The sequence below is a fragment of the Coloeus monedula genome (genome assembly GCF_965178545.1).
Source record: "Coloeus monedula genome assembly, chromosome: 20".
Taxonomy (NCBI): Eukaryota; Metazoa; Chordata; class Aves; order Passeriformes; family Corvidae; genus Coloeus; species Coloeus monedula.
In genome coordinates, this window is record NC_138800.1 from 8078281 (window position 1) to 8101276 (window position 22996).

The 22996-nt window shown below is 49.3% G+C and overlaps 2 protein-coding genes across 3 annotated transcripts in view; one reads left to right on the plus strand and one right to left on the minus strand.

The window, feature by feature from the left end:
- Positions 1-161: 161 nt before the first annotated feature.
- TLCD3A (TLC domain containing 3A) lies at positions 162-4166 on the minus strand (the record flags this gene model as incomplete). The annotated part of the gene is made up of 5 exons (XM_082294803.1): positions 162-431; positions 864-959; positions 1063-1276; positions 3315-3398; positions 4045-4166. The coding sequence occupies 5 exons, from the start codon at positions 4164-4166 to the stop codon at positions 162-164; spliced, it is 786 nt and encodes a 261-aa protein (XP_082150929.1).
- Positions 4167-4486: 320 nt separating this feature from the next.
- VPS53 (VPS53 subunit of GARP complex) overlaps positions 4487-22996 on the plus strand; it is a 61438-nt gene continuing 42928 nt past the window's right edge. For both annotated transcript variants that reach the window (XM_082294490.1, XM_082294491.1), the window contains exons 1-6: positions 4487-4585; positions 7221-7301; positions 8352-8401; positions 9197-9263; positions 21976-22062; positions 22307-22422. In XM_082294490.1, coding sequence (XP_082150616.1) covers positions 4502-4585; positions 7221-7301; positions 8352-8401; positions 9197-9263; positions 21976-22062; positions 22307-22422 — 485 coding nt within the window. In that variant the 5' untranslated portion in view covers positions 4487-4501. The remainder of the gene's footprint in view (positions 4586-7220; positions 7302-8351; positions 8402-9196; positions 9264-21975; positions 22063-22306; positions 22423-22996) is intronic.

Below are 22996 nucleotides of genomic sequence, written 5' to 3' on the forward strand. Positions count from 1 at the left end.
AGCGGCGTGGGAGGAAAGCCTTCCTAGCCCCGGCTGGTGCTGCCTGGCACGGCGCTGGAGACGGGAGGCTGCTTCCAGCTCCGGCAGCCCGGCGGAATCGCTGCTCCCGATGGAAGGGCCGGGGGCTGCCCTGTGCCAGCCCCTGGCCGTTATCAGCTCCGTTATCTGCTGCGGTGGGCGGGAGAGCCGCCGTAGAGGCGGGCGGCCTTGCGGCAGATGAGCCTGAACCAGTAGAGCTGGGGGGCGATGAGGGAGGCGTTGGCGATGTTGCAGTGCAGGGGGATGCGGAACGGCACCAGGTACACCGGGATCCCCACCTGGCGGGCGTAGGCCGCATACATGAAGGGGAAGAGGAGGATGCGGCACAGGAAGAAGGTCACCAGGATGAGGATCCCGTTCACCTTGTGCAGCAGCGTGTCCTGCATTTTGAGCTGGGGGAGGAAGGAGGTGAATGTGGGGTGAGCAGCAGCCCAGCGCTCCGGGGAACTGGCGGTGCTGGGAGCAACGGGATGAGCATCCAGGAGGGCTGGAGGAAGGGATGGAAGAGGGCAGGAGGGAAGGGAGCTGAGGGCAGAGGGCTGGGGTGAGAATGAACGTGGTGCGGGGAGGAACAGGCAGGAGGGGGCAGCACCAGCCCACGGCACAGCCCCCAGGTCCGGGATGCCCCTGGGCGTGCTGGTTACTGGGGGAAAGGGATGGGACACTGGGAGAAAGGCAGCACCGCAGGGGAGATTGGGGCTACAGCTGTGGGGCCGCCCCTCTCTGAGCCACTGCCTGAGCAGAGGCTGATGGAGCCTGGGGCAGGGAAAGGGGATGAACTGCTGTGGGGCTCCCAGCCCCGAGTCCCATCCCTCCTCACCTACCTGCATGAGGATTTTGCCCAGTGATACGAAAGGCGTGCTCAGCTCTGCTGTGAAGATGCAGCCCACAAAGAAGTCCCCCAACTCTCCCCTGAAGTGCTATAAAGAAAGCCAGCAGTGAGCACACGGCCCTGCAGAGAGGTGGCCAGGAGCCAACACCCAGCATGTCCAGGGGGTCCTGGGCTGCTGCAGTAGCCCTCACCTGGGTGATGGGGGTGAGCACGATGAGGATGAAGAGGTGGTGGGTCACCATCAGCCGCTCCTGCAGGAGGAAGCTCCACACACTGGCCAGCGAGTGCTTCTTCTCCAGGATGCCCTTCTCCTGGCTCTTGTGCCAGTGGCACAGGTACATGACATAGATGTCATAGGTCATGTAGGGAACCAGGACCCAGATGTACTCCACAGCCAGCCAGTGCCTGGGGAGGAGCAGCACACACAGAGGCATCGCAGCGGCTCTGAGCGCCTCGCAATGCTCTGGGAGGTAGAAGAGTTTTTAGGACTGAAGTGGCAGCATTTCAGTGGATTTTGAAGCTGAAAGGGGGTGAATTTTAAGTCTGTTTTGCCCAGCAGGTGCAGACTGACCCAGAGAAAAGGTGCCTGGTACATGTGGAGGACGGCTCTGGGTGCTGACCCCCTCCTGCTGGGCTGTGCCAGGCACTGAGCTCAGCCTGGCCAAACACAAACACAGCACCAAGGAAGGATCCTGATTAGCTCCACAGCCAGGTGTTTGCTGCACAGCCCAGGGGCACAGCATTTTTCGAGATCCAGCACCAACCTGACACCTTTGCATAGGTGATCTCCTCCCCTAAGCCCTGGGACCCCCAGGGCTGGTGCTTGGTGGTGGAAAACTCCCAATCCTGAGTCCCTCCTGCCTGTCACATTGCATCAGCTGGCTGCCTGACCCAGAGAGTGTTTGGGAAGCACATGGAGAACTCAGAGGGATGGCTGGCCTGGCGTTTGGAGAGTGAAGTGTGAAATATCCAATATAGGCAATAAACCCCCATGAGGCATTTGTCAGTTGGGAAATAATTGCAGGCAGCTGCCTGTTCCCAAAGCATGTTGGAATCCTGGTTGCACAATCTGGGCAGCAGCAAGCCCTGCTCTGCAGGGACACCAGCCTCCTTAAAAAGTCCTGCGTGGAATCACACTGATAAAAAAAAAAAAAAAGAAGGCAAAACCACCCAATGTTGTTGCTTGAAGAAATGTAGCTTGGGGCTCAAATCTCTTTTGCTCTCCTGCCATCCCAAGAAAAATTCTGTTGCAGGAGTTCCTGTTCCAGATGGAAAGATGTAAGTGGTGTGAAGCAGGGGTGGCGAGTGATTGTGTTTGCAAAACTTGCCCAGGGCTTTGGAGGGCAATTACAACGCTGGTGATATAATGATTGTCTGCCTCTGTAAATAAATTGGCAAATTTTACTGCAACCTTTGTGATGCTTCCTGGCTTGCTGTCTTGCTGTCATTCTATGAGGCCTTCCCTGCTGAGCCCTGGGCTCAATTTCCTCTAGATTCAAAGAAAATCTAGGTCTCTGTCCACAAAGTGTTTGCACAGAGCCCTTGGCCTTGAGTACACCCAGGCAAGCAGACAGCTCGGAGGGAAGGAGGGCTGCTGGCAGCACCTTCCGTCTGTGTGGCTTTGGGATTCATCATCTGCCTTATCTATACAGCAGGAATTTTATTTTAGAACAAAAAGGTAACTCACAGACTGTCTGGGTTAAGCAGGTCTGAGCAATCTGGATAGATATCACCACCTAGAGCAAGGCAGGACAATTCATATCTGTGTATTAAAGACAAGTCTGCTATGACCAGGGTGGCAGCCCTTCCTAAAAATCACCCTAAAATCCGTGTGTGACAGTCGAATTCCAGCTTGGCATAATTATATTCTTGCCTCCTGCAATCTTCTCTGCTAGTCTGGATAATAGCTCTGTTTTTAAGTCTTCTGATTACTCTATCACTCCTCCTGAGAGCCACTTCTGGGCAGTTTACCTCGGAGCACTGAGGACAAGGAAGCAGGATTTTCCTTCAAACTCCATTCTGACTTTACCATTTCTGGATTCTTTCAGAATGCTTTTTGCACCTCTAAAATCAGTTCTCATCGGGTCTGCTTGACTCTGTAGCAGTTTCAGCTTCCAGCAAGGAGCCTCCCTACCCCTCCAGAGCTGCTGATGTCTATGTTTTTTGCTCATACCCAGCCCATGTGACAGCCCATCCTCTGGAGGAGACTGTGCTGGCAGAGCAACCCCAGGCCAGAGCAAGCCGCTGCTGTTCAGGGGGCATACAGCCAGCACATGGCCCAACCCTTTCAGCCCAAGTGGAGGAAAGAGGAACATGAAACTGGTTTTCCTTTCCCCTTTGTACTGGCAAGCCTTTGGCAGAAAACCCTCCAGCCCCGAGCTGGCTGAGCACATCCTTGGCACGCTCCCCATGGGACAGTGGGACCTGAGTGGGTCTCTGTTACCTGTCATGCACCACGTTCTTGCAGCTGAGGACAACCGTGATCCCCGACACCGTTGCCATCGTGGCTTGGACCGTTGACACCAGCCTGAAACGGAGAGAGAGGAAAGGGGTCACCCCAAATGTGACCCCACGAGGGCCGAGGCTCAGAGCTGGTGGCACTTAGACGCCCACAACGTGCACACCTCAGCGCCTCGTCACGGCGAGGACGTGTCGGGGTGACTGTGCCAGGCGCTGCCTCCTGGGGGATCCTTGCCAGGTCCCGTCCCTTCCACCCCCGTGGAAACGCTGCCGGTTCCCCGTGGGCAGAGGCAGAGCTGCACCGGAGCATCCCCGCCCCGACAACGGTACCACAGTGCGGCGGTCCCGCCGGGCAGGGCCGAGCTGAGATGCTCATGCTGGGGGGGATGCCCTCCTTCGGGGGGGATGCCCGTGCTCGGGGGGATGCCCTCCCTCGGAGCGATGCCCGCACTCGGAGGGATGCCCGTGCTCGGAGTGCTGCGCCTGCCTCCGGTCCCTGCTCCCCTCGCGGGATCTGGGCTCGGGACAGCCAAGGACTGTCCCCCGGAGCGTCGCGGGCCGGAGCACCCCCGAGTCCAGGCTTACGGCCGGCGGGTCTCGGTGCTCTCGGTCCGCCCGGATCCTTCCCGCTCCCTCTCCCCATCCCGCTCCCCATCCCGGTCCCGGCGGGTCCCGCCGCCGTGCGCGCCACCTCCCGCCGCTCCCGCCCGTACCTGCCGCTGAGGAGGATGCGGTCCTTGAGGCTCCATCCCGGGGCGGCCCAGCGCAACAACCGGATGCAGAGGATGAAGAGCCCCGGGAAGAAGGCGGAGGCGAGGGCCAGCGTCGGCCACATGGGGACGACCGCGCTGTCTCCCGCCACCGCTTGTCAACAGCCGGCCGGGCGGCGGGAGGGCCCGGCACGGCTGAGCTCAGCTCGGCCCGGCTCAGCTCGGCTCTGCTGGGCTCGGTTCGGCTCGGCTCGGTTCGGACCAGCCCCGCCGCTCCCGCCCCCGCTCCGCCGGGCGGAGGCCCCGCCCAAACCCCGCCCCTCCCGCCCCAGCCCCGCCCACCGGCGGAGCCGCGCCCCTCCAGGCCCCGCCCCGGCTGCTCAAACCCCGCCCCTCCCGGGCCCCTCCCCTCACGCCGGCCCCGCCCCGCCCGCGCGCTGCCGGCGGAAGCGGCGCCGCCATGGAGGAGGACGAGCCGGAGCTGGAGGCCGGGCTGGAGGCGGCGCTGGAGCTGGCGCCCGCCGTGCAGGCCGCCATCGAGCAGGTGCGCCGGGCGGGTCCCCCCGCGCAGGGGACAGGCGCGGGCGCGGTGCGGGGCCGCTCGGTGAGGGCCCGCGGCCGGATCTGAGCCCCTCCCTGCCGGCTCCGGGCCTTCCGCAGCTGGGCCCGGCGAGCCCCGGGCTGGCCGTGCCCGGCGTGGGGCCGAGCCCCGTCAGCCCCGGGTGGGCTCGCACCTCCCGGTGCCGGCGGTGCGAGGGCCGGGCCGGCGTTGGGGGCTGAGCGTGGCTCGTCGTGTCCCCGTCACTGTCAGACGTGGGGTGCTGGCGGTGCTGCGGCGTCTCTGTCGCTAATTGCAGACGTGTTACGTGGTGTGGAAAGCACCCCAGTGCAGCCCGGTGCCCGGGCTCGGTTGAAATAAGGATGATCGAAATGTCTTGGTTTGGCTTTGGGTGAATACACAAGGGTGTTTTCACCCAGAAGGTGCTGGGCACTGCCCAGGCTCCCCAGGGAATGGGCACGGCCCCGAGGCTGCCAGAGCTCCAGGAGCGTTTGGACAGCGCTGCCAGGGATGCCCAGGGTGGGATTGGTGGGGTGTCTGTGCAGGGCCAGGAGCAGGACTTCATAACCCTTGTGGGTCCCCCACAACTCAGGGTATTCTATGATTCTGTGTTCCAGTGTTCCTTGAAACCCTTCTTGGCACTTAGAGTCTATCAAAATCCCGTGAGAACCCAGGGTAAAACCACGACTCTTGTCCTCTGTGACTGAGCCTGCACTGCCTGCAGCCAACCTGTGGCCAACTTCCCTGTCACAGAAGCCTGGGCAGCAGCAGTATCCATCTCACAAAGCATCACTCAAATAAGTTTTTGCGCTTTCTTGAGTGTTGAGGCTTGTGGGTCACTTTTGGTGGCTCTTGTCGAAGAGCAAGGGGAGACCTTGGGAACTGGTAAATTAAATGGCAGCTTCTAAAGGGGGCCTAGAGCCTGTCCAGAGGAAGAATCCTCTGCATTTATGAGGTTTTGAACAGTGGAGGATCCACCACGTGCCTGGCTGAGTTATTTTAACAGGCAGTAAAGCTGTAGGAAAACATTCACATCCTGAGCACTGGGAGATGCTGAGGATGACACCACCTGCTGCTTTCCAACTTCCTCACTGGCCCTTCTTGACCCAGTAATCCCATTGTTCCTGTCAGTGTTCCTGAACCAGTTTTGGGCAAAACCTGCCCAGTTCAGGTTAAATGAGCAGAGCTGGCTCAGCTGCCCTGCCGGAAGCGGGGTGGGGAGCACAGGCAGAACTGGTGCCCCACCAAACCTGGGGTGGCATTTCTGATTAATAGGTTGTGACAAACTCCTGGGAGTAACAACTCCTGCAGCTGCTCCAGCTGCCTGCAGCACTGATCTCTATCTGCAGTTTGAGTGGAGTTCCTGACCAGCCTTTATCTTCACATCTCGCCTCTTGTTTCATCTGCTCTTAGTATTTGTGGAGATTTGGGGTTTGTGGGGATTAACTGAGTGTGAGTTATGAGCAGGACAGGCTGGGTGTGATGCTGCAGTTGTGCTCTTACAGTGGGGTGATGTCAGAGCATTTTCCTCACTCACCACGACCTCATGCATGTTTAACTGCTGCCTGCTTCTCCTCGTCTACAGGAGTGACTGGGAAAGCTGCCCAAGAGGGCTGGTTCAGGCAGAATTTGCTTTTATCTCACAAAATCACTGATTTTACAATGCAGAATGTGTAAAACAGCATCAATGCTTCATGTGCCCAGGTGAGAAGGCTTTCAGTGAGCAGGGGGATGCTAGGGGTCAGCCCTGCTTTTGCCAGGTGGGGTGTTGGCCATGGAGTGCAGAGCTGATGGCTCTGTAAATGTGGAACAAATATCAGAATCGTGGAATGCTTTGGGTTGGAAGGGACCTTAAAGACCACCTCATTCCTTCCACACCTTTTACCATCCCAGGTTGCTCCAAGCCTCATCCAAGTGGGCCTTGAACCCTTCCAGGGATGGGGCACAGCTTCAGTATGGTGGCAGAGAAGGGAAAGCACCACACTTTGTGGGGACAAAAAGCAAAACCTGGCAGTCGTGTTCGTGTTGTTTGAGCTTCTGAGGAGAGATGACATCTGTTTGCACCACAGCTGCTCTTTCCCCCTTCCCAAATCATTCAGCAGATTGTGTTTCTCTCCATCTTTTGTGAAAAGTGGCAAACCTAAGTCTCCAGAGAACTCGTACAACCACTCCTTAATTCATCACGTTTCCTATTACATGGCTGTGGAAAGCAAACCCTCTGTCACATGGGGCCTGGCAAAGCTCTTGCCAAGAGCAGGCCAGAACCTCAGTTTGCTCCCAGACAACATCAAAAGCATCAGGATGGTTTGGGATACATGATTAATGGCTCGTGTGTCTTGGGAATTCCTGTGTGGATCATGCCAGGTCTGTATTGGAATCGTGTGTGTAAATTATCTGTGTTTATCCAGGCTGATATCCACAGGAATTTTGGGAGGTAAGAGCCCTGCAGAGCATGTGGCTGTTCTACTCCTGGGCAGAGACTGGCCACTTGTTAGAGAAACACAACTGTGAAGCACAACTAGAGGCAGGTGCTGAAGGAATTCAAAGTAGCAGAAACTGTGTAAAGTTACAGAAATTACTGGAGATTGTTGACAGTGTTTATTTTCCTCCCTGTCTCCAGGTGTTTCCCAGCCAAGATCCACTGGACAGAGCAGATTTCAATGCTGTGGAGTATATTAATGCTCTCTTTCCCACTGAGCAAGTAAGTGATGCTCCAAGTACTCTCAGACTTTACTTTCACACTTTTTACTATCAGATTTTACTTTCACTCTTTACTATGAGGTTAACCTGATAGCAAATGACCAAAGTAGTGTTTAAACCTGTACCAAAGCCTTTTCTTTTAAAACACTAGCACAGGAAATAAAGCTATAACAATAATCCCTTCTTAAATTTGCAGCTCACTGGGTTTGCTGTCATTATGTGGTCTCTTTCCACCCAGAGTGCTTGCTGCAGTTAAAGCCCTGCTTTGATCTGTAGAAATAAATCAGTTTTCTATTTAGATGGAGTAAATTTCCTAACTTGCTGTGTACCAATCATTGGTGAGTTCCTGGGGTTTTCAGCCGGATCAGGTGGGTGTTGCCTGTACAATGTCACAGGAGAGTTTGAGCCCTATTGTTTCTTTTGAGATTTAAAGAATGAGATTGCTGTGGGCGCACATCCTCCCTTTGTGTTCCCAACTTCAGCTCCAGGGGGAGTTTTGGATTAACCTCTTGCAAAACAGAGATGTTTCTACAGCTGAAATTTATGTTGGGAGGCTGCTCCAACACTTACCGTGTCTGAGATCCTCTGCAGCACTGGTGGTTTTGGCTTGCAGCTCTTGCTGGTGGTGTGGCTTGGCTTTTTTCCCTTTGCCAGCAGTGAGGAGCTGTTTCCCCCGCAGTGCCTTCACTGCATCTCCTTCCAGCCTATTTTCTGCGTGTCTGGGCTCTGCAGGGGGGTCTCACCCAAAGGCAAAGGTTCTGTCCCCATCCCCACTGCCCACTGGAGGTCACTGTCACACAGTTTTGCTGACGAAGAACAAGGCAGAGCTCAGGCATGGGGGAAGCCCTGAGCTGTGTTTTTCTGCTCTTTATGATGTGACACAGAAGCAGCTGAGTTGTTGTGTCTCAGTTCCTCCACCTGTAGAACAAAGCCATTGCTCTCCTCTTCCTCAAGTGCCCCATGTGATGAAGTGTTTGGGATCACAACTGACGTATTCCTCTGTAAAACATTCACCATTTCACTTCTCTCTGATTTTTTTTTTGTCTTGTAGTCTTTGGCAAACATTGATGAAGTCGTGAACAAAATCAGATTGAAAATAAGGTAAATATTTCTCCGTTTCATTGCATCTCAGGTGGCCTGGTCTAATTATCAGCAAGGCTTCATAAATGCAGCTTTTGTGCTACAGCTGACAGGATTTAGTTTGCTTAAAAGGCATGGATAGGATCAGCCTGGTGTCTAATAGTGGCACAGAGACAATTATTATAATTCTTTATATTTCATCTCTGTGGTATAATACGTGCCCTTCAGGCTCTTTAAGCTGATGGGTTGCAAAGTGCAGCTTTGAAAAACAACTAAGAATCAAAAAGTACCAAATTTTAGTACAGTTTAAAGGCTGAGAGAGCAAACTACCCAGAAGACTCAGTTGCCAAGAATTTATTGTTTGTGGGGTAAGAATATAAATTGTAAAAACTCACTATGTATTTTTGAACTGTCATTATTGGCCCTAAAAGTACAAAATAAACACAAGTGTGCATGAAATACTTAAATTTTCTTTACTGGCTGAAACTGCCAACATGAAAGGATTGAGACAGCACTTCAACATGTGGGAAGTTGAAATGCAAACAGACAAGGGAGAGCTGACAATATTGCTTAAGGGAACAGGAATGCAAGAAACCCTGGTTAAATTAGGAAATGGATTTTTATTTTTGCAACAGGACTTTTAAATTATGCAAGACAGTGACATGGAACAGAGAGGGAGGGGGGAAATAGTGAGTTTAGCTTTGGTAGCATCAGCTTTTTTTACTTTAAATTGGTTCTGTAGCTCTCAGGATTCCCCCAGTTGTTTGGGTCAGGCATTTAAAGACTGGGTTTGACACTCGGGGCTCTTTTCTGCAGGAGGTTGGATGACAACATTCGAACTGTGGTGAGGGGACAGACCAACGTGGGACAGGATGGCAGGCAGGTACGTGCAGCCAGGAGTGCCAGGAGTGTTCCCAGCTTGGGCTGCCACACTGAGGAATGGCTCTGACAGGCAAAACTCCACTGCTGCTGTTACTGAGGTGTTTCTGTGCCTCTTACACTGACGAGCTGCTCACTCAGCAGCTGTTCTGACCTGCCTTCCTCTCACCCTCTGAAGGGAAGTGAATGAGGAATTGATTCAAGGATCAAAAGCAGGAGGCCTGTGCGCCACTCTGAAGCTGATGGTAGAACGAGCAGCACTGAATAGGTATGAGTACATTTGACCCCCTGGGTAGGGGCCAAGACAAGGCTGTTTGTCCTTTTCACTGAGTTGTTTGGTGAAGGGTCCTGAGTTGTTGGTCTCTGTGCTGATCACTGGCTGCCACTTCCTCTTGCAGCTCCTGTTCAGCCCTCAGGTTTTCACTTGTTTTTTGCCTGACAGATGTGTTTGCTGGGAGTACAGTAGTGGTGAGCACAGCCATGGCTGCAGGAGTTGGGAGTGCTCAGCTTGGCCCCTGTGTCAGCTGGTTTTGAGGGGTCACCTGGTGTGGCTCTACTTCTTGTCCTTTTTAGAGCAGGAACATTGAACCTTGAACCATCAGTCAAGGTTCCTCAGTGACTTCTTATGACTTCTTAGCATGGGGTAGTGACTCTTTATTTTCCACTCCTTGGTGTCACAGCAATTGGTATCTATTTCTAATCCTATTTCTACCACAGAGCCTGTGACCTTGAATGAATTATTTGACCTGTCAATGCTTTTGTATTGCTTTAGAAAAACATGAGAGATGCTCATCTCTCCTAGAAGAAGTAGTTTAATCACGGATGTCTGAGTATTGCTATTAAACTGGGGATGTGCTTAGGATGTGGCTTACCTGGGAGTGGTGCTGCCTGTAATTACTGTGCAGGAATGAGACAAGAAATCAAGTGAGGAGGCAATTACAGAAATTGAGGAGGGACTGGAAACTTGTGCAGTACTTGAAGAGTTTGTCTGTGATTGGAAAGCTGATGCTGTTGTAGCCTTTTGGGCCCATTTGAGAAGATAAATCCTCTGAGAAGACCAAAAAAGAGTAGGATTGAGAAGAGCTGTGGGTGAGAATTGCCTGGAGTGCCTCAGGACTTGGAGAGAGGGATGAACACAAGCAGTGCCATGACCAGCTGTGCCCGTGGGATAACAGGAGCATCTCTGTGCTGTGGAGATTGGCAAGCTTTGTTCAGAGCTTTGTCCTGTGTCTGTGCTTTCTCACTCTTCCATCCCCTTGAAGTTCTCCAAGGCATGTGCAGATGGACCTGCACTGTGTCCTGCTCTGAAGCACCAGGAAGGCAGAGCTGTCTGTGCTGCCCTTCCTTTAGTTTGGTTGTTTAACTCCTGACTAAGTAAAAACCTTCAAGTGTGCACATGTGTGTTCACGCAGGACATGTTTCAGTTAATCACAAATGTTCCTGTATTTAGCGTGGATTTTCCTGTTTTCCCTGACTTTGCTGCTTTGTAAGGTAGAAGCAAACTTTAAGACAGATGCCAGGGCTTGCAGTTGCATGGGCTGAGGCCAGACAATCTCCCAGGAGCACAACTGTTGTTTCTTACTTTGAGATCCTGACAAATACTGAAACCATTCAATTATTTAAAGTGTTACTTCTCTGGGAAGAAAACCAGTTTGATTCTGAAATGCTGTGAGCTTTTTCTTTCTATGTTTCTAATCCAAGCCCATCATTTCACACCTGGATATACATTTTTTTTATGTGAATTGCTGGAACCAGACTGTTGGAGTGGCAGGATTTGTCACCCCAGAATCAGAGGAAACCTAGAAGAAACATTTGCTGTTCCTGTCACTCCTGCACTGTGTTCCCTGAGTATCCTGGGTGCTGTGGGGGAGTGAGGCAGCCCTTTTCACATGACCACCCTGTTGATAGCAGATTGTGGGGGTGAAAACCTTGTTTCCCAGCTTCAGCTGCCTGTTCTGTGCTGAAAAGGGCCTTTGTTTTATCAGCATATTCTCAGAGGAATCAAGGACACTTGGAAATGTTTTTATAGAGCAGAAGGCCTGACTTCTCCCACTTGGAAAGGATGGGTTTTATTTTCCAGTGCATGATAAGAAATTGTTTGGAAACAACTGAAAACAAGGTGCTGTTAAGGCAGATCAGTTCTGTGCTTGGAAGGGAGTTGGTGCTGCTGCTTCCCTTACTTACTTTCTCTGGTAATTTGGTCCCACAGCAAAATTAAGTTCTTCCTTCTACTGATCTTGTATTCTTACTAAATTTGTGGGAAACTTGTATCCTCGAGACCAGTATTCCCCTGCAGAATGGGATTGACACATCCTCATGGATAGATAGTGTCACCCTGTGAGCCTCTCCCTTAGGCAACACAGGATGAAGATCATTATTGCATTTTATCATCATAACCACAACTGCAAGCCACCCTTGATTAGTAAGGAAACAGTTGGCAAACAGCTTTTGCAAGAGGTTTGAAACAAAGCTTAAAAGCATCCACATCAATAAGTTTAATCTCTAATCTTCTTCCATTTGTAACTCTTACCATAAGAGATGCCTACAGCCTGTAGTGCACAGTACTTGCAGCAGGCTGGCTTTTGGAAAAGCCAGAAATTTTTGGAAAATTCCTGTCTTTTGGTTTCCATCCCTTGGCACACTGAGATCCAAGAGGAGCACTGCAGTCCATGGTCTCTTTGAAAACCTGTGCCGTAAATAAAAGTGCATCTGAACTCTGATTTTTGTGGCTGCTTGAATTTCAGTGGGAGATCAGGATCCTGTGTATTTAACTGCAGGATTGGGCCTGAAAGGTGTTTTGCAAAAACCTCTTCCCTTCAGTCACATTCTCTCCTAACAACCCCTGATACAAACTGTGTTTGCCAGCCTTGCCTGACTGCGTTGTGTTGGAGATGTCCTTGTCTGAGGGGTAAATAAGAGTTTGAATAAACATCCTTTCAGTCTCTGACTTCCTTCCAAAGGAAATAGGAACCTTGGATGCAGTAGCAGAAGAAAAAAAAATTTAAGTCAAAGCAAGCCAGGAGGGGTTTTTTTGCTGAGTCCCTGCCCTCAGCTGTCTGTGCTGCCCTTGCAGGTGAGGGAGCACCTGGAAAGCTCAGCCTTGGCTTTCCCATCTCCTGTCAGCCAGAACTGCCCAAAAAATGGTTGGGAATCTTGTGTAGCCACCTGATTCATGTGCTGCCCAAATTACTGGGGTTTACCATCAGCCTCCCCAGTCTCTTTTTTAGAGGCCAGTGATCCAGGCAGGTTCCTAAAAGACAAGCTGAGGTTATCAGCCTTGGCAGATTGGGGTTTTTTTTGAGGGGATTTTTTGGGTTATTTACCAACTGAGCCCAGCAAAGAGCTTTCCCTGTCTTGTGGAGGAGCCTTGTGGAGAGCTGCACCTTCCCAGCTGTCCAGGAGAGGGGAGCCCAGCCTTGGTTTTGAGAGCAGGATAACGTTTTGCTGATATTTGATGGCGAGGGAGCGCTGCCAGCAGAGACAAATCTGGGTAGTGCTGCATTTTTGTCCCAGTCAGAAGAATCTAAATCCCAGTCTGACCCAGTGGGGAATATGGAGTGTGCAGCTATGGAAATGTGCTCTCTGTGCTCCCTGAGGAAAAAGAGACCTTAGGGATAGGAAGTCCAAAATTCTAATTGCAGATCCAGCTGCTGTGCTCCCTGTGATGGAGTCTCCTGTCCTGTCTGGGCTGGGATAATGTTTGGGATTACACTCCTGCCTACTGAGATGATGGAGCAGGGCTTTGAGGTGAGTTGTAGCTATGAGAAGGCATTTCAGTAAGAAATTTTCATGTAAGAGTAGCTTTTTATAGTCTATCAGCTTTTAAACTGTTCCCCAAGCAGTCTTGCTCACATACACGTGTGTGTATAAATTAGCAGCAAGGTGTCTGAAAAACCAGATTCTGAGTCTAAAAATAAAGGCCATCAAATAGATGTGGCCCCACAAGGGTTATTTAAGCAGCTCTAAAGACAGGAATGCCCCCTTCTCCACAAAGCATAGTGTTTCTCGGTTCAAAGCATCTGCCTTTTTGAAATTTTGCCCTAGAATTTCCTCCAAATGCAAAAGCCTTAAAATAGTCTGGCTCATTTGGCTTCCCCTTCCTGGTGCGATATTTCAGTAAAATCTGCAGACAATGCCCTGAACCTCAGCAATTATCTCACTAATGGTCCTTTTATGGGAGGAAACAACAGCCGTGGGTGGAACATTCCTCTGTAGGGCGTAACAAAATTTTCCTTGGGAGTCCCAGACTTGGACTATTTTGGATGCCTTGGGAGAGGCTGGGAATGCAGGAGCTGCTGTGGTTCAGTTGTAACAGTTTCTAGGGAGCCAGCGCGATGCGATTTTTCCTCTGTGAGGTTTTTTTCTCAGAGCTGCTGCTGCTGAACCCAGAGTGTGGGCTGACCTTGCTGAGAGCTGCAGTCCAGTTGTGGCATAATTTCCTCTCTGCCCTAGGGTGTAGTATAAAAAGTTCCCATAGATTTTTCCACGGAGCGTTTAACGCACTCCGTACGGTTTGGTGTGTCACTCCTCAGCTGTGTTTATTGCTGGAGCTTCTGCATGGACTGGCTGTAATTTTTTTGACAGTTGCTGACATGCCTTTACTGGTTGTTTGGCTGAAGCTGCTTCACCTATCAGGCTTTTGTCCTTGTAATAAGTAGCCTCTGCATTTGCTGCTGGTTTAACCCTTGACAGTGTCTGTGCAACCAGGATGAGGTGCCTGGGTGGGTAAAGGTGAGGTAGATTCAGCTGAAATCCATATTGGAAAGAATTGAGAGCCCCAGAGGAGTCCCAAGATCCCAAATGGATTTGAATCTGAATAAAGCCCAACAAACTTTTTTCTGTTATCTCTGGTCCATCTTCCCTTTCCTGCCCTGTGCACACAACATGCCTAAATGACTGAAGTTGCATCAAGTAAGGACTGTGTTTCAAAGAAAAATGGGGTTTATTGCTTAATGTGTCTGACTCCATTAGGGTCTGGCTCAATTAGTGCTAGAACAAAGTTAGGTGTTAACTAGAAGAGCAAATGGATGTGCTTGGGCTGGGAAAAGCTTTGGATGTTTCTCATGGCTGAAGATACTGGCTGATAACTTGGATTGCTTTGGTTGGCTCCTTCTTTGTTTTGCTCCATGAAAACAGTGATATGTATTTTCTTTCTCATAACTCCAGCAGTACAAGAGAAGGGATGGCAGCTGCTGTGGTCAAATAACATGAATATATCCTTGCTGTCCAGCCTGAGCCCAGACAGTTCAATTGGCCATCCCATCCTTTGGTCAGCCAGGGCTGTCCTTTCTCCTGGCATGGGAAAATGAACATCTGGGCTCTGCAGCTCTGGGGAGACTCCAACTGCCTGCCCTGCCCTGGGTGTGCTGCAGTGTCTGGCAGTGTTGAAGCCTGTGGAAGGAGGAGGCTGTGTCTGGCAGAGAAAAATGCCCACAGGTTGTGGGTTTGACAAGGTCATAGCTGGAAGTACGTGAAATACTCCTTTGGTTTTTCTCTTCTTTAAATAGAGATCAGGAAACACTTTGGAGAATCAATAGAGGAAGGAAGGAGGAGATGAGGATGGACAGTGAGCACAAGAAGAGAGGGATGCAGGTGCTGCAGAGGGAAGTGGGAGTGGGGTCCTCTGCTGCTTTTCTGAGCAGTGTCCTGAGCCCCAGGGCAGCTGGTGGATGGTGACAACCAGTCAGTGGCTTGTCCCCTGCAGCTTTGTGAGGGCTGGGTACAGGCAGTGTCAGCCTGGCAGGCCCTTGTGTGAGGGTGGCTTTTCAGGCTGCAGGTTGTGTTTCCCGCTGAACTGAGGCAGTCAGTGCCTGCAGATCTCCTACCTCCTTCCTGCCATTTGTTTATTTATTTAAACACATGCTCACTTCCAGCAATCAAATTCCAGTCCTGCTGCCTTGGTCACAGTGCCCAGGTTTGGCTCACGTGGAAGGTGTTGATGTGCCCCTGCTGCTGGGACAGCGCTGACTGTCGTAAGCTCTTAATAACTAATTAAACCTAAGTCTCTGAAATATTTGGGGGCTATTTGGTGTCACAATCCCTGATGTTGTAAGCACCATCTTTCAGTTATATTCATTCTCTCCTGCCTGGCTAAGCTTTATCTCCTGGATTTTTTTAATGAATGCGTCATTATTCTGCAGTGTGAGCATAGGAAATATGACTTGTGTTAGATTTCAATGCCTTTTAAGATGGTGAATGGATTGGGGTTAAATATGGCGTTTTAAGCTATGTGACTTTATATATTTTATGAAAAGTCGTGACACAGATTCTGTAAGGCTCCAGCTGAGTGATTAAAGTCCCATAATATTCTTTTGTAACCCATGAATAATAAGCAGGAGCTGAGCTGCCAAAATAAATCAAAAGTGAGTTTCATTCAGAGTCATTTCCCTAGTGAATTGTGACAGCTGGACAATGTCCTTCCCTTGTAGAGACACTGAGCTTGTTCTAGCCCAGAACACGTTCAGTGAACAGGGTTTCAGGTGAATGGCATGCCAGCAAGAAGTAGTGCTGTTTATTCTCATTCTGGCATAACTTTTGCCATCTGCTGCAAGGCAGAAGCAAGTCTGAGCTTGACCTTGCCTTGTGCTTCAGTGGGGATGTGCCTGTCCTGCAGCCTGAGGCTGGGAGTGGGGTTGTGTTTGTGCTGGCAAGAGGCAGGTGCTGGTGTTGGTGGTGTTGAAGGCAGTGCAAGCTGCACTGTGACCAGTCAACTGTGGGTTTGATGCCAACAAAGCAAGAAACCCAGCCTAAAAATAGAATTCCAACAGGGAATTGTGTCTTGCTGTGGATATTTAAAATCATTTTTTTCCCTTTTTTGTCTTTTTTTTGATGTTGTTGTCTCACATTATCGGTGTGTGGTCACGTTTATTCCAGCTGTGTTGCTTCCATGCTTACAGCAGGTAAACTGACAGCAATTCAGTTTGGAGGGTTGGAGGTTTGGTTGCTTGGAGGGTTCCTGGTGTGGTTGTCCTTTCCCCGTATTTATATTTGCCTTTAAGGTCTCAACCTGTGTTGGTTTTGGCTGGGGCAGAGTCCCATACTTGTGATGAAAATTAACTCTACCCCAACCCAAACCAGCATATGAACATGGATCTGAATTCACCTTGCAAAATCTGATGTCATTCAAGTTGTTGCTAAACTTACCCCCCACAGAAGTCAAGCTCTGCTGTTGCAGATGTGGCTCTGATACTGCAAATAATCACCGACTGCAGTGTGCAAACACATCAGTACACAAATCAGCGGGAGTCCCTCAGTCATTTGCAGACTTCCCAAGTAAATTTAATGTGCTTTCCCTCTGATCAAACAGACCCAGGCAGCTCCAGCATGGAGTGAGGGTGAGCAGCACTGCCAGGGGCACTCGGTTATCCAAGGCCCTGCAGGACAAGGTGTGTCCTGGGCACAGGGAGGTGCAGCAAACACCTGCAATCAGGGTGTCAACAGAGACTCACAGCTTGGCTATTCTGAAGTCGATAAAGAGAATAATGAGTGTCTGCACGGGGAGTTTTTGCTGCGTGATAATAGTGTTTAATGTTGGGTGTGGAGCAAGGCTGTAGCTGCTCACCTGCCAGTAGTAACCTGCCATGAGGTGATGATGAAGCTGAACCATGAGGGCCAAGCGTGATGAAGCTCCAGAGGCTTTACTTTCTAGGTTGTGCAACTCCCACAATTAACATTTAAGTGGCCACACAGCTCTGGTGCAGATTAGGTGCCTGACTGTAAAAGCCGTGTAAAATTACTCACTGGAGCAAAGCCACTCAAACTTCTGTCCCAGCACATCAGCACCTTTCTGCTGCTGCAGACGCCCCTGTGCAGGGCTGGGCGATGCAGTAAAAGCTGACAGCTCAGAGAGATGCTGGACCAGCCCAGGGGTGCAGTTCAGCAGTTAAGCTGCAAGGTTTTGACCAGAACTGCCTGGAAATCACCTCTCGCTTCACCCTGTGTGTCTGACAGTGTTTGTGCAGCTGTTGAGAACGTGGGGTTTGATTTCTAAGCACAGTTTGGGGTTAAGTGAAGGGGCAGCTACAGCAATTTTAAGCTTCGTGCAGTGTGGGATGTAATCTGCTGATATAAAGTGTCCTGTGCAGCCTGAGTGGTTGGGATTGGAGCTGATGACACAAAACTGTCTCCTTCAGTGACAATTGTAGTAGTTATGTACTATTTACTGAACTCCCAGGGTAGAAATCTGCTAAAATCAAACCCCAGGGTGCTGAGCCCTTCAGGTTTGTCTGCTCAGGGAAATCAGCTGGCACTGTCCTGTGCTGAGACAAGCCCAGGCTTCAGCTGCAGTGGTTTATCCTTGGCTGTAAAACTTAAGGGTTTTCTCTGAAATGAAATCAGTCTGAGAATCAAAGTATATTTCCATCCTTTCTCATTCTGGAGGGACTCGTTTGTATGAGGTTTCAGGAGCAGAAATTGTGAGGCTGGTTCCAGTGTGTGAGGGTTTCTTTGAAATCTCCACAGCTGAGGCTCCTCAGAGAATTGGGGATGGGAACTTATTTTTAGTTGTGGTCTAGATTTTCATTGATCTGAGCTGTAAGTGTGGCAGCAAATGAAAGAAGCATTAACATTTGGTATTCAAGAGCAGGGACCAGGCCAGAGCATTAAATTCTCAGCATCATGACCACAGCCCTATTTGTAACATTAAAAATACATTTGGATGCTGTGAATTTGGCAGATGTCAAGTGTCTATAAAACTTGGTAGAGGGCAGCTTTCTGATGTGAATAACAACATTCAATTGAGCTATATATTGGCTAGAATCAAATAAAAATAACATGTTTCTAGCACAACAGCAGCAAGCAAATAGAAACCATGGAGGTATTTTAACCATTACTGGGGAAAAAAAGAGTGTTAGTTCAGTTAATCCCCAAGCAAGGAAATTTCATCTGAAAATTTGCTTTTTCCCTCCAGTTCAGTGACATCTTCTAGGAACACAGAGGCCTCTTAATTCCTATTTGCATATTTCCTGGTATTGAAGTATTTTCTTGCACAAGATTCCTGATAGGATGCATGAAGAGGTATTTAGAAATTAACACACCCACTAATGAGCTGCTGGGTGATGGAGTGATGTGACAGCTCCGTACCTGGGCTGGGAGGGGAGGAGGAGGCTGTGTCCATCTGCAGCACTGCAGGGATTTGGAGAGACTGACTGTAATTCACTGGGCTGTTTTTTTTTGGCTGGAATAAATGTTGCTAACACTGTTTTTGTGTGTACGAATGTCAGCCTGGTACTGTAAGTCACTGGAACATAACCTTTTAAAGAATGCATCACTTCCAAATTTAACAAACAAGTCATAGTCTGGTCCCACCTCTCGCTTGGGTTATTTTCTTCCCTCCTTTTGCTGCTTGGATGATCTCGTGTGAAAAGGTGACACAAGGAATGATGTGTGGTCTGACCTTAGGAGTTGCTTGGGATAATGCCAAGGAAAGCTGTTTTTTAGGCAGTCTCTCAGTGATTCATGATTTACCTCTGCTCCCTATTGTTTTACACCCGCGCCTTTGGAGTCTTTTCCTGCCGCATCTCAAGGTGAAGGAGGTTGCAGAGCTGTAGCCCATTCATGGGCTGTGTTTTTCCCTCCAACTTTGGAGAATTTGGCAAACAGCAGAGCTGCTCACTGGCTGCCCAGCTTACCTGGGTTCTGGCTGTGAGCTGGAGTTGGGTTTTCCACCTCCTGTGTGCGATGTCTCAGCTTTCTGCATTTCCTCTCTGCTGCGAACACAAGAGCTCCCACTGCATAAATACTGGGTGAGAAACAGGGGTGGCTGAAAACACATCGTGGCCTTAAACTGGGGGATCCCCTTGTGTGTTCCTCTCCATGAATGGTGTTTTTGGAACTTGCTTCTGCTGGGAAGTGCCCGCAAGGCACCCCTGGAACCAGGACACACCTGGAACCGGGACACCCCACATCCCCTGCTTCCCTCCTGCATCCAGGACGTGTGGGACACACTACACCACAGAAGGAGGAATGTGATCCGTGGTTGAAGCCTTGTACCAAGCACTCTGTGTGGAGCCTCTCCCCCCATGGCTGGTCCTGCCCTCTTTGCTAAATTTACAGCTGTCAGAGCAGTTGGGAAGCCCGGGGTCAAACATTCCGGAAAAAGCCTCGGACGCCGCTGACCGCTGGCTCTGCCTCTCGGCAGCCAAGCCCTCTCCACATCGTATTTCTCAGCTGGTGCTGGGACTCAGAGGTTGCATAAAGTTGAATAAATAATGCTGATGGGTTAATTGTAGCTTGCAGGCTCAGTTGTTGATTAGAGTCATATGGTGTTTTTGCAGTGCGTCGCAACCTTCGTTTCAACATCCTTGTTTCGTATAACCACAACAGATTATGTCTCCAGTCTCTCTATTTATTCATGGTCCTCTGCCCCCAGAATGAACTGCTGGTGGAGGAAAGGAAATGCAGTAACTTCACTCCTGGTTGCTGTTTGGGGTGTGTACATTTACATGTTTCCCAGTTGCACTGATGAGGAAACCAATAAATTAGTAACGCAAGGTGAACCCTGTGCCGGGCCACAGCTGGGAGATTGCTGCCTGTCATCCATCATGGGAACCAGATAGACTGGAATAAAAGCAATTCCTATCCTCTTGATATTGTTTTTCCTTAGAATTTCTGTCCAAAACAAACCTATTAATAAAATGGTAACAAAAGCAGTAAGAAAATCCTTTAAAAATTCATGATTTGCTGTTCTAGCAGGAGCAGAGTGTGAAGGGAAATGCATTTTTTCCAATACAGTGTAGCCTTCAATGTGGCTGTCGTTTCCCCTCTTCTTTTTCACCTGAAAGAATAGTCATTAGTTACATTAATAAACTTCTGTATTACACCTTGAGCAATTAAACCTACTTTCATGCCCTAGATGTTGGTTTCATCCAACAGGAGGAGATCACACTTCTTTAATTCATCAGATGGGGCAGAGCACATGGTGTCTCATTTGTGTTTTTCCAGAGTTTTTAAGGAGGTAAAAGTGTCAGGACTAGTGATTACACCAGTTTGCCTTATTTTTAGCAGATTTAAGTGCTCGGGGACAGAATCCCATTTTCCTCTGCTCAGTGTTCCAGGGGCAGATTTTAGGTGGGGAGTTTGCCCACCCTGAGTTTGCTGCTTTCCACTGAGCAGCAGGAACAAATTCTTCACCCACTTTCCTGTAAATGGTCTCTGCTCTTTTTTATCACAATATTATTAAATATCACCATCAGAAAAATAGGTTCTTTTGAAGAAGCTCTGACTTCCCTGGGATCATGCAGAAAAATTAGCATTTGCCATTAGTGCTGAGGCAAAGGGAAACACAGCAATTGGCACCTGTGAAGAATTTCAGGGTGGTTCTTTAATTTTGTACAGACCTGTCCAAAACTCAGACTGTGCAGGACCATTGCTGCTTGCTTAATAACCCACTTGAGTAATGTGCTGCAGGCCTGAGTACAGAGACAGAGCTAAAGATGTTGAAAGGAGCATTCTTTGCTTCTTTGCTTTGCACTTTATCCACAAGCATTTAAATGGAGGAGAAAATGTCATTCTTAAAGGTGACTGGTGCTCAAGGAGAGGCTGCTGGGGGTGTTGAGCCCTGGTGCAGCCACCCTGCTGCACATTTTTGTGTGTTCATGTCCCTCAGTGAACATCTGTCTGGCAACTCTGTGACACCAATCGATAAAGTGTTAACTTCCACATGATTCAGAAGATATTTCAGAGGAGACTTCCCCCCCACCCCCCAGCCTCTGGAAAATGATTTATAAACCATCTCCAACTTTAATACTTTTATTATAACCCAGCTATATTCCAGCAAAAGCTGCTGGCAGATAGTTTCCTCATCCATTTCCAAATGAAGATGTGTTAAATTTATTTGCTGAAGGAACTTGTAGCTTGTGCTGTAACCTTGGTCATGGGACTGGATATAAAAACAGAGGGATAGAAGCCCACTTAACAGCGGGAAACAAAGTGGAGCTGGAGCTGGAAATGTTATCAGACTGGGAAGGCAAAACGTGTTGAATTACTTCAGAAGGCAGATTTTGGACATGTGATTTTGGACATGTGGCTTCGCTCACTGAATCCACGTGTGGTTCACACTGGTTGTGTGAGGTCAGGGTGTGCCATGGTTGTAATAAAAGGGACCAGGTGCCACAGAAGATAGCACTAAAATCCAGGTGAGATCCATTCCCTGGGCTTGACCTCTTTACCTGCCAAACCTGTGCTTAGAAAGAGCCATTCCTGCTGCAGGTGGGTGGGAGGCTGAGCTGTCCATTCCAAAGGAATCAGCATCATGTTTTCCACCGGGATAATATCCTGCTAATTCAGCAAGGGGTTTAGGCAAGCACTCAGTGTTCTATATGTGCGTTTTTTCTTTATAATTAATGAAGAGCATAAGGGTCTTGTGGAGGTTTCATTTTTCTGCTCTAAATATGTGTTGATCAGGAGTTCTACCTATTTTTCCACACTTAGTGTGTCAAAATATAATCCAGTAACCTTAAAGAGCTGCTTTCATAGAATGTCTTGATGAAATTTTGCCAAAGCACTATTGTAAAATGGATACTGAAACCCTGGCCCACTCAGGTTCAATATTCCAACATGGTACACTGACTTTTGTTGTGCTGATGTTTTCTTTGTAAGAAAGCTGCTCCCCTGCACTGCCCCAGCCCCAGGGACTGTTAAGAGCAACTGTGTATTTCTTAGAAAGGTGAAAACTGAATGCAGATTTTCTTTCCACTCTGACCTTGTTTCTTTTCCAGGCCCTGGAAGAAGCCCAGAAAGCCATTCAACAGCTCTTCGGTAAAATTAAGGATATTAAAGACAAGGCTGAAAAATCTGAACAAATGGTGAGCAGCACTTTCTGGCCTTTGTGAGGGAGGGGACACTGACTTCTCCTGTCAGTTTTTTGTTTTTGTCCTTGGTCCTGACTGGTTGGTAATTTCCTCCTGAGCCTGTGTTGAACCTGTAGTGTTCACAGGGCTGCTGAGCTGACACCTCTACAGTCCTAAAGAGGGGAGAGTGGCTTCTTCTCTCCTGAAAATGTTATTGCTGTGGCTTGATATTTAACCAGAATCCTTTTTCATTCACTAGGTGAAGGAAATCACCCGGGATATCAAGCAGCTGGATCATGCCAAGCGTCACCTGACCACCTCCATCACCACCCTCAACCACCTCCACATGCTGGCAGGGGGGGTGGATTCTCTGGAGTAAGTGTGGGTATTTTTGGTGGTGCTTTGACACCATTGCTGAGTTGTGAAGTTTGTGTAGTGTTCTCTATGGGTCTGTTACAGCTGCCTGGTTTTTTGGAGGGAATTTTGCTTCACAGTCTGGATTTCTGCTGGCAGATCCTTTCCGTGTTGTTGTGTTTAATAGTTTGCAGCATTGATTGCTTGAATTGCTCTGTTGATCCTTGGTGATAAGGAATGAGTCTGGCTTCATTGAGGAGTAAGGCAGCCCATTAGGATTCCTAACTCTTGGGAATTTGGGAGAATTTTTATCAGTCTTGCATCTAAAAACTGCAATGAGTTTTGGTAAAGGTCTACTCTAGTTTTCTAGCCTGAGTTTAAGGAAACCTTACAGCTTGTACTTTGTATGAATTGGGGGTTAAATATTTCTAATAATCCATTGTGGGTTTTTTAATAGGCTTGAGGAACACACAGTCTAGGAAAATACAGTTTTTTACATGTTGCATCTGTGAAGTTGCACAGCCTGTTCTCAGTTTGTAGCAAACCCTGCACGAACGCCGGGTCGTGAAGCGTTGAGAATAAAATTTTACTTAGC